The 16,006-nt window shown below is 46.4% G+C and overlaps 1 protein-coding gene across 1 annotated transcript in view; it reads right to left on the minus strand.

Moving 5' to 3' along the window:
* ABCA2 (ATP binding cassette subfamily A member 2) overlaps nucleotides 1-16,006 on the minus strand; it is a 90,784-nt gene that overhangs the window by 10,229 nt on the left and 64,549 nt on the right. Inside the window, exons 26-42 of the mRNA XM_015426491.1 lie at nucleotides 15,813-15,997; nucleotides 15,337-15,457; nucleotides 14,074-14,364; nucleotides 12,845-13,051; nucleotides 11,543-11,645; nucleotides 8,976-9,304; nucleotides 8,522-8,735; nucleotides 8,264-8,369; nucleotides 7,347-7,458; nucleotides 6,917-6,977; nucleotides 6,000-6,174; nucleotides 5,693-5,808; nucleotides 5,375-5,522; nucleotides 4,251-4,374; nucleotides 3,394-3,526; nucleotides 921-1,038; nucleotides 539-717 (exon numbers count right to left, since the gene is read on the minus strand). Coding sequence (XP_015281977.1) covers nucleotides 539-717; nucleotides 921-1,038; nucleotides 3,394-3,526; nucleotides 4,251-4,374; nucleotides 5,375-5,522; nucleotides 5,693-5,808; nucleotides 6,000-6,174; nucleotides 6,917-6,977; nucleotides 7,347-7,458; nucleotides 8,264-8,369; nucleotides 8,522-8,735; nucleotides 8,976-9,304; nucleotides 11,543-11,645; nucleotides 12,845-13,051; nucleotides 14,074-14,364; nucleotides 15,337-15,457; nucleotides 15,813-15,997 — 2,722 coding nt within the window. The remainder of the gene's footprint in view (nucleotides 1-538; nucleotides 718-920; nucleotides 1,039-3,393; nucleotides 3,527-4,250; nucleotides 4,375-5,374; nucleotides 5,523-5,692; nucleotides 5,809-5,999; nucleotides 6,175-6,916; nucleotides 6,978-7,346; nucleotides 7,459-8,263; nucleotides 8,370-8,521; nucleotides 8,736-8,975; nucleotides 9,305-11,542; nucleotides 11,646-12,844; nucleotides 13,052-14,073; nucleotides 14,365-15,336; nucleotides 15,458-15,812; nucleotides 15,998-16,006) is intronic.

The following is a 16,006-nucleotide window of genomic DNA, read 5'->3' on the forward strand; positions in this document are numbered from 1 at the left end:
ATTGTTTTATTGTTTTTATCGCACGTTGTGCCTTGTGGTTGTAAGCCGCCCTGAGCCCGTACGCGGGGAGGGCGGGGTATAAGTGGAATTAAATAAATAAATAAATAAATAAATAAGGTACACAGCGCAAGAAATGAGGTAAGAAAACTGAACTACATCAAAGACCTGTATAGAAACTGAAAAGGCATAATTTCCACCAGTTCTCAGAATTTCATGATGATTGAACAGGCTGTGCCCTGTGGCAGATTATACCCTGTGGGGAGAAAATGGTACCCTGACACAGGAAGAATCTTGCTGGATTTGACTACAGTGGATCCATCTCTTCCAGCATCTTGTTTGTAATAGTAGCCAGCCACAGAAGCATCCAAGAACCTCGAAAATAGGGCACGAAGGCAACAGCTCTCTCTTGTTGCTTATCCCCAGCAAGCGGGATTCTGAGGTATAAAGTGATACCACCTTTCAGCCTTGTGAGTAAGAGCTGCCACTTTCTGCCCAACCCCCTCGAAACAGGGGCTGCCATTTGAAAATATGGATGTACCTGTGCCCATTGACAAAGGCCTCCCCACCAGTTGTGCTCTCGTCCCCTGTCAGCATCTTGAAGGTGGTTGTCTTCCCAGCCCCGTTGACACCCAGCAGGCCAAAGCACTCCCCTGGTCTTACGCCCACGCACAGGCGGTCCACAGCGAGTATACGCCCAATTTTGCGGGACTTGTACACCTGGCACACAAAGAGGAAATGACATACAAGTAGAGCCAAGTGAACATTTTCCTACATACACGTCAGGCTAGTGGAAAATTTGCAAAGGAACTCCTGTTGTTCCTAGCTAGTGACTTATTGGCTTTCTCCCCTGCCCAGAACCTCTCTTGCCCTTAAATCCCACACTCGTAGCTCTGTCCCCTGCCAAATACAGGTGCCTTTACCTTAGTAAGGTTCTCAATTTTGAGCATGTCATTGTCAGCATCTCCACGCAACACACGATGCCGCTCCTTCGCAACATCCACGTCATCCTCAATGGGCTTGGTGGACACAGGAAGACGCCTGGTATAGGGGGAGAAACAAGGAATGGAGAGAGGCTCTGAGGTGAAAGCTGCCATAGTGGCTTGCTCTTTTCCCAGTTCAGAAGAGAGCTGGCCACTCCCCAAGGGTGCACAGGGTGATTACATAGCACCGATAATACCAACAGTAAACCTGGCCCCTCCACCCGAATTAAAATCCCAAGACTGCCTTTGAAATGCAACGTGTTCAAGTTGTTCTTTTGCCTCCCGGTTCATTATTATTAGGGGTGTGCATTCGGATCCACCCAATCAAAAAATATACCCCAAAAATACCTTATCAGTATTTTCCGAGAATGTTTCAGCATCCCAAATGTATCCAGGATTTTCCAGGAACAGCCCCCTCCCAAAAAATTCCCAGAAATATCCCAGATATATTCAGGAATTACCAGCAATCTCAATAAACAGGTGAGGGGCTGGGCTGGGCCCACACCGAAAAATAATAGACCTGAACCGAAAAATACCAAGGGGGAAACAATTGCACACCACTAATCATTATAGCTGAAATATGTGGTTTGTTTGTTCAGTCATGGTTACCAAAGTAATACTTTCTTTCAAAATTAGTTTTCTAACTTAGATACCAATGGTCAGCCACAAGCCTTGAGACAGGCAGAGGAGAGTGAGGGGTGTGCGTGTGCATGAATGAGAGAAAGAGAGAGGCAGACAGACAGACTATTCGAAGATCATAGGTGGAGAAAAAACTCCCTAACTTAAACAGATCACAATTTAGTCATCATCACAGGAAATCCTCCAAAGATGCAACTAAACCTTGATTTGCTTATGATCCTTACATCAATATAGAACCACCAGAATCTGAGTTGGACCACTCGTCACCTAGCTTAATATCATCTCTTCTGACTGGTGGCAGTTCTCCAAGGTTCCAAGCAGAAAAAGGTCTTCTCTGCAATCTGCTACCCACAGAAGCTGGGGATTGAACCTGTGGTCTTCCCAGGCTGGTGCATAACTACCCAGCCTTGCACTTGCTTCACCCAGAGTTTCTTGAAAGGAAACAGTCTCAGAATTTTATACCTGTTATAGTTTTTGAAGCTTCAGTTTGATTATCCTCGTGTCGCTGCTAATCAGGTTTGCCAGCTTTGTCTTGTTTTACTTGCAAATTGTCCTAAATAGTTTTCACTGTAAATGGCCTGAGGAACCAAATTCCTTACAGGCAGCCTCATCATTGTTACAGCAAAGCAGCAACCAAACAAAAATATTATGGTAGCACCTTAAAAAAATAACAGATCTATTGCAGCAGAAGTTTTCGTAGAGCCATTTAAGCTGCCTGACCCAACTAGGGGTTCAAATTGTATAAAACCACCCAGCAAACCTGCCACCACCAAAGTTGTTCAGTATCCTACTGGAGACAAAAGAGCTCCAATATGATCTATGTTTTACTATCCAAGTGTGACCAGAGAAGTACATGGGTGAATATGGTGTTAAATATTCCATTTACAGAATTATAACTAAGGAGTAATTTACTGTAAATGAAATGCACGTAGCAGTAAAAGCTGAAAAAATAAGGACTTCTAGAACTTGGGAATCCTTTACGATTGAAGCCAACCTATATTCAGCAATTTAATCTAGTTCCAAACAACCACTCTATGGGGACCACCATTTCTCTCCTATTGGTTCCAAGGGGGCCCAGCCAACCCAAGGGCAGTGGATCTAGCCGAAAGTCTTTTGCCCATTCCAGAACACCCCACCTCTTTCTAGCTCCAAAATAAAGAATGTAAGGTTGGGCTGTTAAATGGTCAAAAAACAATTTGCTCAGCTGATAAGGTCAAATATTTTTAAAGCATTACGTTTATTAAAGTTAACAGAAGAGACAGTTTAATTTGTAACATGTCTGATACTTATCCAAATGTTCAGAACAATTTAGCTCACCGTTGAACACTTTTTTAGAAGTGCTGAATTATTGTAACTGTTAGCACCACCCTCCCTAGGCAATGAACTTTGCCACTACTACCTGCTTGTATTTCTGTTTTGGCTGCAACTGTGCTTAGTTACGGTTGGTGACCTTCAGAAGAAGATCTGCTATGCTCCTGGATCTGCCCTCCCCCAGGAGGCAAGGCTCAGGGGCAAGAAGTCCTTCTTCCTACCCTTGCTTATTCAAATGATGCTAAAATGAAATAAAAAGGGAAGCTGCCTCCTACACTGTGCACGTTTGGTTTCAGTGGCAGTCAATCAACAGGCATACCGACTCTAGATGCACCCATCTTGTGTAACCCCTCTTAGTTAAGTCCACTGAAGACAAAGGCTGTAGCCTGAAGGCCAAGGACACAAGAGTCACACACTACCCCAAGTCTTAGAGTAGGGGTTTCATACCCCACTGGGTACTTACTGTGGTTTCCGGAAGAAATTATACTGGCACATGATAGTGATGAAAAAGCCCACAAAGCCTTCGATCGTCATGGCAACCAAACCTCGTGTGACAATATCCCATTCAAAGGGTGACTTCATTTTGTCAAACTGTCCTGGGGAGAGGAAGGGGTAGGTCACAAAGACAGACTGAGCCTACAGCTGAAAAGCACTGATTCCGGCTACAGAGGCAGCAGCTCAGCTCTCCATTGTGCCAAGATCCCAATCCAGCTAAGCAACCAACGGCTATAAGCAAAGCCAGACAGAGGAAAGGCTAGAGTCAAGGATCCTTTCGTGCTGCCCTGCCCAAGACCACAATGAGTGCCTCCCTGAGCATCTATCACCTTGTTAGTTTTGTACATGTATTTTTGTATATTTATTACCATGTGTGTTATCTGTATTACAGTAGAGCACTTTGGAAGCTAATTTTTGGCTAAGAAGTAGGCTAAAATATACAACAGATTAAGACAGAAAAGTGCAAGGAACCTGTGGATTATCTCTGAAGTGAAACTCGCATGGATTCTGCTCTAGAGAAAAAGAGCCACATCTGACTGTTCTGCATGCATTTCAATTAGTAAGAGATGGTGCTTTATTCTGAAAGCTGGTGGATGCCAAGACTGAAATATGAGCTAAGCCTTCCCCCTCACCCAGTGATTACTCAACAGAAAGGCACTATACTTTGCATATGCTTGAAAGTTATTTTTTCCCCAGTTGTTGTTTTACACGCTCCAGAACTAATTCATGGTAATGGAGACAGGTTCAGGGGCTGAAAACCTGGTTTCAAAACAAGCCCATCAAGAGGCAGCTGCATAAGGTGCTTAAACAGGTCAGCAAACTTACCAATCTTGGCATAGTACTCATTGATGTACTCATTGTAGGCCATCTCCATCAGCCCGTGACCCAGGTTATAATTGGGAAAGATCAGGAAACAGCTCTTTAGGTAACTATTCACCACCTTTAGGTCCTATTGAGAAAAACACATCCATCTGCTGGAGCAGGCCAAAGGTCCATCTAATCCTGCATCCTGTTTCCAACACCTTTCAACCAGACATCCCTTAGCAGTCATACATGAGGTACACAGAGGCCAAAGCTTACCCCTGTTATTGCCCACCAGCACAGAGTATTCAGGAGGTACACTTCCTCTATATAGTCTCTATATAGCCACTATTGCTAACAGGAATTGCTTGATTTGCTTATGAATTTCTCTATTCCCTTTTAATGGGATCTTAGAGAATGGCTGTTCCTATTTCCTGTGACTATGAGTTCCACCTGTTAATTATGAAGAATACCTTCCTTCTTCTGTCCTGAATTTACTGCCCATCGAATTCAGTGGGTACCCCTTAGTTCTTTCTAAGAAGCCTTTGGAGTCTCTTGATGGCTCCTGGAGTCTGCTGAGGCAGAGGTCTCTTGTGGATGGTTATTTATAAGGTTTCTGGTGGCTAATACTCTGATATCTTAAACTTTCTGTGATTTATTTGGTTATCCACCTTAGGTCCCAACTGCTGAGGGAAAAGGTGGGCTTAAGTAAATAAAAAAAATAGTAGTTGGGAGATGGAGGAAAAAGGTTCTCTCAATTCACTTTCTCCACCCTACACCATTATAAGCACTTATCACGGCCCCCTACTTAGTTGTTTTCTCCTAAACTGAAAAAACCCATATTCTTTAGCATGACCTTGAAAGGAGGCTCTACCTCTGTTTGCTGTCTTCTGCACTTTTTCCAGCCCTTACGATACTTATTTGGAGATGTGGGTGACCAAAGATGGGCAATTAGACAAAAGGACTGCCAACCAAGTACATCCGCTAAAAGAGGGAATGACTCGTCTACGGGACACACTCTGTGATTTCCATAGACAGCCAAGGATGGGAATGCAGGCCCTCCCTGGTCCTTGTAACCATTACTCCACTTAGAATAAAGGTTAATAAACCAAGGTTACCCCCCTGCCCCCTAGCAGAATCTCACTCACCTTGTCGTGCTCAAAGAGCTGCAGCAGGAAGGTGGCCACAGTGGCTGTGATGCCAATGAACAAGTTGATGACAATCAGGAAGACATAAGCTGAGCTAGGCACCTCAAACCAGAAGGAAGCCGGGTACATGATGGGCGTGATGGACCAGCTGTGGGAGAGGGAGGCAAAGATTGACATTCAGAGGCAAATCTATTGGGCTCTGGCCCACAAAGCACCAGCAGTTTCCTTCGCTCTACACTCTGCCTACGGTTGCTCTAAATTTCCAGAACCACAAATATTTTTACCCAAACTTTGCTAATGGCAACAGCACCAACATACCCATACAGCAGGAAGAGAGAAAGCACAGCTGGAAAGTTGGTTGGAGAGGTGTATGCCGGCAGGTCAAACACAAAGAGGATGATGATGCAACAAGTAGCTGGAACCAGGTAGTTCAACTACAAAGGAAAGGAGGGGTGAAAAGTACATTATACCACCTAAAATTATGCCGAAGAAGACCCTCCCGCTAGTTCAGGTTGCAGCCCTAACATAGCAGTTGTGCAGGACATCTGGCCTCATCCATCTCTGCCACTGCCTTTCCAGATCAACCAACCCCCCCCCCCCCAAACAAGCATCCTTGGCATCATACCATGTCCCAGACGTAATTGGCCAGCCAGTAGATAACTGGGTCGCAGCCGCTCACAAACTGGAGGTGCTTGGCTTTGGTGGACTTTTCTGCCACCAGGAAGACCACAAAGCTAGCCGGCACAAAGGACATGGCCACGATGATGAAGATGGCGATGACCACATCAGTACCCTGGAGGCTGCAATTGGATGGAGCAAGGTTTGGGAACAGTCATTCAGACATTATCACCTCATCAATTGCAAGCTATGGGGGGAAACGTCCACACACACTCACTCTTCTAAACCAGGGATTCCTCCTTTAATCAGCTTAACTAGCAGAGCAATCAACAGCAGCTTCAGCTAAGCTGATGGGAGTCAGTTTTAATCAACAAGGATGAGTACTAAGAATATCCTCAATTATTTGTTCAGGCCATTTGGGTTCTGGTGTGTTTCTGTACTGGTTTATTGGACAGCCAAAGTGGTAACAGCAGAAATCTGGTTAAAAATTACTAGTCTTCCATTTAGCTCACACTCTCAGCCACACAGTGTTGTTGGGAGGGAAAAATTGGATAAGGCCACCCTGAGCTCCTTTCAGGAAGGATGGGACAGAAATAAAAATAACTGATATGAATAGAAGATTCAGAAGAAAAAACCAAATGCAACTGGGGAGGGAGGGGATTTAGGTTACTCCTCTGGATCACCTTTCTTTAGAAGGTCACGACAGCTCTTTCTAAGTAGACTTTTGGGCTGTATGTGCATTTATTTACTTAAAGCCATGGTTTAAATGTTTGACCTTGCATTTCTATTGTATTAAGTTGCTCTGAAATTCTTGTTTTTACATAGAGCATTTTTAAAATATCAAGTTTACAACAGGATTATTAGAATATGAAGTGAAAAATAGGTCAAATACAAGAATGATAAAATATTGAAACAGATACCTACAGGTAATCCAAAGAGAGACTGGCACTGGTCTTATTCATCGGGTGGTTGGTCAGGGTGATACCTGGAGCACATAAGGGGAAGAGCAGATGTTGAATGGTCCCCACGTAGGCATAGAAAACCAAGCAGGATCAAGTTTCTTATAGATGGATTCCTTTGAAATGGCACTACTGTTCCCCAAATGCTAAAATCAATTCAGCACACTCCAAGGCTCAGATCGATTCTCAATCAACTCAGTTTCCATGTGACCCAAGAGCGCCTTCAAGTGACAGACCTGAAGGAGAGAGCGGCACCACGGCCTCCTGAGCTACAGATCTGGCAAGTTGGCAACAATGTGGATTTTTACCATTGCAAATTAGAAACACATTTGGAGACCCACAAAGAAATCTAACTCTGTGTCACTTCTGATTTCTGTTCTGCATGAGTCACTCACCATAGGCAGCTGGGTTCCCCCTGCTTTTGGGTAGGTTGGCACGAAGGATGGCATTGTTGAGGGTGTTCAGGAAGGTAGGCATACTGTGGTATCCCTTGTTGTTGTAGTAAACCTGGGGGGGCAAAAAGAGGGAGAAAGAGGTAGGCCAGAACATATCTGCTATCTTATCTGTGGGTCTGCCACAACACTCAGAGTGTGGGACAGGAGGTACAGAGTGATACCATTCAACACACAATTACACTGCTATCAAAACTGTCATGCACTCTGTGCTCAAGAGTTTTAATCAGTGAGAAATGCAGTGATGAGATTGCTCAGTGGTATTCTTCTAAAGAATCCAGTGGTTTTGAAACAGTTACCTGGGTTGCGAATTCGCTTCTGGGCTGCGGCTGAAGCATGGGTTGTTAACTTCAGGAGTACCAAACTGCCTGATATGAGGGTACCTAAAGGGCCGCCTAGTCCCACGAGAATCTGCCCAGCAGTTGAGAACACCCACAGGGATCCTCCTTTGTAAGGACAGCAAGCCTCTCAGGGATGTAGCCTTCTAAGGGTTGGTACCTCCACCCTAGAGCTCCACACAGTTATTCATCTGCCACCAACACTGTCCAGCCAGGTAAAGACATTTCAGCCAAAGCATTTGTGAAATTTTGGTCCTTAGCTGCTTTACCTATTTTTTCTCAATTGAATGATACAATTACGTTTTCGTTTCTGCTGGCTTTAATGTTGGCTGTATTCTTGGACAAACCTTTTATGGGCTTCGGTCTCAAATGGATAGATCATTGGATGGTGTACATGTATTGATACACTGCTTGTATTTCAACTTTATATTGTAAGCTGCCTCTGAATCCCTTGGCTGAGAGTTGCAGTTCATATTCATAAACCATTTAGTTAAATAGACAAAACCCAAGTGGATCTCCTACCTGGGCCGTTCGCCGGACTGCAATCTTCCGTACCATGGGAGGAGCTTTGGCCCCAAAGGATGCTGGAATGGACTTCTGGATATTGCCAAACGTCATTGCACCATACCTGTAAGCAAAAGAGAAGTGGCTCAAAGTTTCTAAAAGTGATAAAAAATGATAAAGCACAAGATCCTTGGCCAGAAGCAGAGGGATCTCCCTAAGATCTCCTTAGCGGGGAGCAAAACAGGGCAGGCACAATCCCCATGCGTGCACACACACCTGTGCAACCGGAAGCGGTCTGATGTATAGAGCAAGTACTCGGAGACGTTGCGCCCTGTGATGTCCACCAAGATGTCTCCCGTCACCACTTTCATCTGTGGTGGGTGGCCCCCAACTCCACTTGGGCAAGAGAAGCCGGTGCCCTGCATGGAGCAAGTACACTTCATGGGTTCATGGATAATGTGGGGCAGGGATGGAGCAGAGGTGACCGTTTCTGTGTAGAGGAAAAACACACAAGCAGCTCTCAGTCCAAGGTATTTTTGCAGTGCGTCACAATTGTAGCTGGATAATAACAACACTCACATTTCTCTTGGTTTCTGACCTGCAGGCCTTCAGGCAGGATGAATAAAAACAGTACAAAAAGAGCTGCATGACCATAATAGCTAGCAATCCAGCCTCCAAAAACTGGATCCAGGCACGCATAACCTCTGACTCAGCTGGTGGCATGCCTTACCTTTGACGGTGGAGGGGTAGGTGGTAGAATTCCAGGCCCGCAGCAAGTCCTCGTCCAGGGAGAAAGGGTAGTCAGAGGGTGCTGGGGATGGGGGTGGTGGCACGAAGTTGGAGAGGGGCAAGCCCTGGGTGAAGGAGTCCACACACATTGCGTCAAAATACTTGGCCGCCAACATCTTTGATTCATTGCTGTTCAGGTTCAAAGTCTGGACCAGCTGGTCTAAGGTGCTGTTGAAAGCCGTCTTGAGCACGCAGGTGGCACCCACCCCTGAGGGCAGGTGAAAAGTCCCAACCATCTGTTGGGGGCTGGCATCAGGTGACAGTTTTAGCCTGAAAGGAGGGGAGGATGGATTAGGAGAGACAAGAGTTCAGAATCCTCAGAATTCGGATGTTTCAAAGGATTCAAGAGCAGGTGTAATATAGCCATTAAGAGACTGAGCTACAAATCATGATTTCCTGGTCTGAATTTCACTTCTGCCAGAAGCTAAGTGACAATCCACTCTTTTGCTCAGTCTCTTCCCCATCTGCAACTTTAGAATAAATAATAATAATAATAATAATAATAGCCTACTTTATAAGACTGTTGGAAAGATAACAAGTATACCAACTGCTTTTTTTCGAAATAATAATTATTTTGCATTTTTGAGTATTCAGTTCCACTCAACTGAAAGAGAACGTAAGGAATTTCATACCAAACAAAGCCAAACGGTTCACCTAGCCTCATCTGCCTCCCTTTTCAGCAGTGGCTGTGAGACCCAAGTTCACAAGCTGGGAAGCTGCCCCCCATAATTTGGTACTCAACGGTACATTGCTACTGAATATGGAGGTTTCTTCACTATTAGGGCAAACAGCCCTTGGTGGAACCTTCTGTGCACAAGCTGCACAAACATCCTCTGTGGCAATGAATTCCTTACTTTGTCAGATTGATGAATTAATCAGCTAACATACATGAGCTCGCAGGTCCTGCAATAGCAGCAGCCTCGTGGAGCTTCTGCAACCAGTCAAACAATGTATCTTGCCTGGATATCTTACAGCAACCAACACCAGACCCTCAGGGAACCTCTCTCCCTCTGTTTTTGGTACTTAAAAAAAATTCATATGTGCATGTGTGTGTGTGTACCTGGAAGTCATGGCGACCTCTGGTGACTGACCCCTACTGGGGGCCTGGAGGACATTCAGAGAGGTGGCTGAATAAAGCCTGCCCCCGTCCTCTCGACTGCTGGTATTCCAAGGCGGTCTCCCATCCAAGTACTTGCCAAGATCTGACGAGATCGGGCTTGCCTGGGCTATCCCAGTCAGGGCCCTCAGGGAAACCCCTCAGTTACAGGGATTGTGGCTGCCATACCTTTCACCCTACAGGGTTATCCCTACCCAAGGCAAAGCACATACTTCCCAGTGCAATCCAGACCTGTGACTGCAAAAGCCCTCCAGATGGAGACCAGGAGCAGAGGCTTAAAGGGGATAGCAAGCAGGACTGCTCAGCCCACAACTCTGAGGAGGTTCCCTCACTGACTGAAAGGCCTAAAGGGCAAAATTTCACCATGCATGCCCCCTCCTAAGAAGAGACACCGGCTCAGTGTCAAGCTCTTGCTCAGGCTGCTTTGTAGGTGCTTTGTAGTTACTTTTGATTTCAGCTTGTCTGGATTTTATCAATGTACCTTCAGCTTCGCTTGTCATGTAGCATTGGGGGGGAGTGGATGTGGTTGGAATGATTGGGAGCAGCTGCTTGTAACTCCTCAACGTGAGCCCCGAGATAATTTCCCATGAGACTGTCCTTGGAGATCTGTTGTGCCAAGCTAGCTTAGATAGGTCAACCATATACCTATCAGGGTTGCCATAGAAATACCCTTATTTAGGTGTGACGTGTGAATGTATGGAATTTGGGGTTTCGCCTATATCTTGTAATTTCCCATCTTTGACTTTAGTCCTAACAAAAGTTCTGGAGTCTACAGCAGCTTCAAATCTCTAAGAAAGCATTACACTGCCAAAAGTCTGTGGAGAGTGAAATATCTGGGAACCTGACACTCAGTGGCAAAGCACCTGTTCTGCATGCAAAATGCCTGAGGTCCAGTCCTCAGCATTTCTGGCAGCAGGTACTAGGAAACCCCTATTTCTGCCTGAGCCTTTGAAGAGCTTCTGGCAGGCAGAATAAACAGTACTGGGTAAGACACATCAGTATTCTGACTCTGTATAAGGCAGTTTCGTATGTTCACTGTCCCTATTTTATCGGCTTTTAAAAAAGGATTAGATCAATTCACAGAGTAGGTGGCCTATCAATGGCTATTAACCACAGTGGCTAAAAGGAACTTCTGTGTTCAGAGGCAGTCTACCTCTGAACACCAATTTCGGGGGGGAGGGGTCTTTAGGCGCTATGCCCGTTTGTTGACATTCGGAAGCATCCAGCAGTCCTCTGGTAGAAACAGAATGATGGACTAGATGAACTGATCCAGTCAGGCTCTCCTACTGTCATCTGATCACAGAGGAGTTGCAAATGGCAGCTTCCCCTCTTCTGCAGCTCCTCCAACAGCCTTCTCAGTGTGCAGGGAAAAGAAATCCCAAGGTTCTCACCGATATTCATGCCGCTCTTCATTGGCATACGGGATGAAGTTGCCTTTGGGCTGGGTATAGTTGTGATACTGGGATGGTGAGAGAACAAGGGGAGGCAGGTCTCCTGTGGAAATGGAAGAAACATCTGTCAACAGCTGTCCCGGAGTTCTGGGTCATGCTTAAGGGGTGCTAGGATGCCCAAGTGCTAACATGGCAAGGAGAGGGCCAAATCCACCCAGAGTGGAGACAGGCAAAGGAGGGGCTCCGAGTCAGCCTACTTTCCCTTTATTGCTCTGTGCATTCCCCTCGGCCACCAAAGTGCACCCTGGCTTTTATCAACTTCCAGCCTCGCCACTTTGCTCAGCTAAGAGGATGACGGTTGCTAGGCAACTTGAATTAGGCCTGGAGGCTGTCACCATGAAAGAAACTTCATGCGATTTTTTTTTTTTTTTGCAGGCAAGCAGCTATATGAATTTGCCTTCTCGTGGCAAGGTCACAATTCGCCTCATACAGGAAACATTTATTTGCAAAGGACTCCTTCTTCCCACCCCTCACTCCCCACCCCCACCCCCAGCTTATGAGGCTGAAGTGGTGCAAGTGGTGGCAGCTACAAGCATGGACGGCTTCAAAAGGGAATTAGATAAGCATATGGAGCAGAGGTCCATCAGTGGATATTAGCCACAAGGTATAGATAGGGACTCTGGGGCAAGTGATGCTCTGTCTTCTTGGTGCTTCGGGGGGTGGGGGCAACAGTGGGAGGGCTTCTAATGTCCTGGCCCCACTGCTGGACCTCCTGATGGCACCTGGTATTTCTGGCCACTGTGTGATACAGAGTGTTGGACTGGATGGGCCTTTGGCCTGATCCAACATTGGTGTCTCTTATGTTCTTATGAAGGGCAAACAAGAATTTTGTCATGTCTACCGTTAACATTAGGAATCCTCAAACAGAACCTGATTTACCTTTTCTGTGCAACCCTCTTGGAAAAGGTTATTCTGGGATAGGCTGGCTTCAGAAGACAGGATACATTCCACAAGTGGAAAACCAGGGGAGAGAAGCTCCCACGCCAAATGCTTACATGCATGAGGCAAAAAGCAAGCCTGGCTTCTTGAATAACCACTTCAGTAGCACACATATTAGAAATGGTGCTGCTGGGTCAGGGGAAGGAGTTAAACTTATCTACATGCCAGTTTTCTCTATAACACCTTCCGCGTGTGTCAGCTCGGCTGGTCATTGTCTCTATGGCATCCTAGCCTGGCATTTATTCTTTCTGCATCTCAGGGTGGCAGCAGTAAAGACCATTCCAGGACAATTGACATACGTACCTATCTCAGGCACGGAAAGGGCCACTGTCATAGCCACGCAGACAAAGAAAGCTGGCAGCAGGATCTGGGAGAAGAGGGCTTTGGTGTTGCGCTTGGCACAGTGGAAGCGCTTGACAATCAGCCCGTGGAACTGGCGCAACTTCAGCCAAGAGCCCTCTAGCTTGAAGCTCCCCTGTCCAGACAGCTCAAGCTCCTCTGAGTCGGCCTCTTGGTCTGCAGTGGGGAAAGGCGAAAAAGGAGGCACAGGCGAGACTGAGGCTCTCTCTCTCAAGAAGATATAAAAAGAAATCTATCACAGAAATTATGCTGCTTACCCACATACTGAAAATGTCACCTGGGGACAGAGAAGGGGCCCTCAGTCTCAGGAAGAAAGGTCCCCAAGAAGGGACAGGCTACAAGGTCAGTAGGAGTGGCACCCAAGACTGTGTTTACTCAGACCCCACACTTTCTTTGCCTGTTTGCTTCCTCCCTTCTCTTTCCCCTTCCCAGTCTCCTCTACTATTGAAATGTAGGGTCAAACGACACACATGGCTGGGGATTCTTCAACAGATCCCCAAATATGTATTTAAATGGCAAAAGCCAGCTGTAAGGGGAAAGGGCAGCATGGACAGAAGGGTAGGGCACTGGGAAGGCAGAGAGAATGGAAACTGCTCTCCCAAGCTGTGTTTGTTTCCCTCCAGGTGGTATGAAGGGGTTCTAATGATGGAAAATGCACAGGGGGTGGGCATAGCACCCCCCTCCACAGTTTCATGGCCCTAATCCACATCATTCTCCCCCTCACAGCTGTTTTTTGCAATCCAAATTACACATCTGGGGATCTGATCATGGATCTGCAATATTGTGAAGTTTGGTACTTAGAATGGAAGCTCCTTGGGGCAGATACCTGCCATTTTGTGGCTTATGCAATCCTCTAAATAACAGCACATAAATTCATCTCTGCGAGGAAGGCCTAGCAAACTTACTGGGTTACTAGGGCGTATTCCAACAGTAACATCATTTCATATAGTTGGGATAAAACACACACACACACACACCGTCAGATTTACAATCAAAGCAGATTTGCCTGGAGAATAAATATTTTCTAAAGTTTCAGTACATCAAAAGATAGGTTTTCAAGATATAATACATCCCCTCCCCCCCAGAACCAGAGAATTTGGTAGTGCGTTAGTATCTGCCCACCTCCCACCCCCAGTGATAACGCAAGGTCTCTCACATAATGTGTTACAAACCTTGCAAACTGACGTTATCAGGGTCTTGTGGGTTATCAAACAACGGAGAATAATCCCCATAGAACTCCGAATAAGCCCCACCTTCATCGCCTCGCACGGAGCCCGCTGAGGAAGCCGAGCACAGTGACGTCTGAGACTGGGCCAGCTGGGAGCAGGCCAACAGGCTGCTGCGGTCCGTCTCTGGCTTCTCGAGCATTTCTGCACCCGAATGAGGCTCTCCATTGGCCTCAGGCTTTGGGCCCAGCTGGGGGAGAGGCAGGAGAAGAGCATCTTTCTTGGACTCTTTCACATCTGCAAAGTACAGAAACTGTGAGGCCCACAAGAGGCACCTGTGGGATGGATGCCTGTTTTTAGTTAAGCAAGGGGGCAGTGGTGGGAAATCACACCCGGCCGACATGAAAAATTAAAAACTCGTAAGGCTATGATTGCACTTCAGCTTGTCTCTTCAATTTGTATGTGGCTTTAGCACACACCAGCATTCAGTTCAGTGAAATGCTCCTCCCATTGTTTAGCTTTTCATTTGCTGTCACCCGTGCCCCACGTCCCCTGGTCCTGAGAGAACCAAGTACCCTGGCAGCTAGTTGTCCAGTGTGGGAAAAGGTACCATTTCCATCTCAGGCCTTCAGATGCAGGGGCCTGGTCTTTCCTCGTTGCTTGTTCGACTGCCTGTTTGTTACCAGTAATGCTGCTTCCTAGCCCTACTGCTGCGGCTGGAAAAGATCACTGCCCCCTCCCACCACATCTAGCTTCTTTTTTAACGCTACAGCAGTGGCATCGCATGCACTTAAAAGCATGGCTACGGCTCAGTAAGAGGACACCTTGCTTTGCATGAATCCTGAGTTCAATCACCTGCATCTCTAGTTCCAGCTCCTGCCAACCTAGCAGTTCAAAAGCAAGAAATTGCAAGTAAATAGGTACCACTTCGGTGGGAAGGTAACAGCGTTTCGTGTGCCTTGGTGTTTAGTCATGCCGGACACATGACCATGGAAACGTCTTCGGACAGTGCTGGCTCTTCGGCTTTGAAACGGAGATGAGCACCATAACCCTAGAGTCGGACTCGACTGGCTTTCGAGCAGGGGAACCTTTACCTTTTAAGTACCAAGTACTAGGCAAAGACTTTTCTCTGTCTGAGACTCTGGAGAACCACTACCAAATAATGTCAGGCTAGATGACCCAACTGTCTGATCCAGTATAATGCAACTTCATACCCCCATCATGAGCAAGCTCTTGTGACTGTGAAACAGGAACTCTGGTCCTCCTTACCCACGTCACTGTTCTCCAGTGACTGATCTTCCTCTGAGACTTTAAGAAAGACTTCCTCCAGAGTGGTGTCCATCAGCCCAAAACTGGTCAGGTCCAGATCATCCAAGCTGTGCTCCAAGTGCTACGAACAGTAAGCCAGAGGAAGGAAAATAATCTTCAGAGCTTTTGGCTACGCCTAGTTTAGAATTTACATGCTCCTTTCTACTCCCATCATGATATTTTAGATCAACTGAGAAGCCCTCTTAGGCATACCATTCTTACACCAAGCATAAACACCCTCCCCCTTAAAAAACAAAACCATTTTCTTTCCCTTGGCTTCACCATTTCTGGAAATGTTACATCTACCCAAGCCTTTGAGCAGAATATATGCTGCTAATTCAGATTAGATATCAGCCCAAGAGACACTGGCCAATTCCTTTCCGTGCCCCTCCTCCCTCATGCTCCCTGATTGCCTACGCTCATCAAATGCTTGGTACCTGAAAAAGCCTCTCAAAACAGCCCTTCTTGACAGCATCACTGGGTAGAATGTAGGACAGTTCTGTGTTGGTGTCAGAGATGAGGAGGCACGAAGCCACATATTTCTTGATGAACTGCGTGACCCGTACCTCAGAGCAGGGGCTAATGGAAGAGTGGGATAGGGGGCTATGGGTCTGCCCAGAGTCTAAACAAA

The sequence above is a fragment of the Gekko japonicus genome, unplaced genomic scaffold (assembly GCF_001447785.1).
Source record: "Gekko japonicus isolate JY-2015 unplaced genomic scaffold, Gekko_japonicus_V1.1 scaffold1195, whole genome shotgun sequence".
NCBI lineage: Eukaryota > Metazoa > Chordata > Lepidosauria > Squamata > Gekkonidae > Gekko > Gekko japonicus.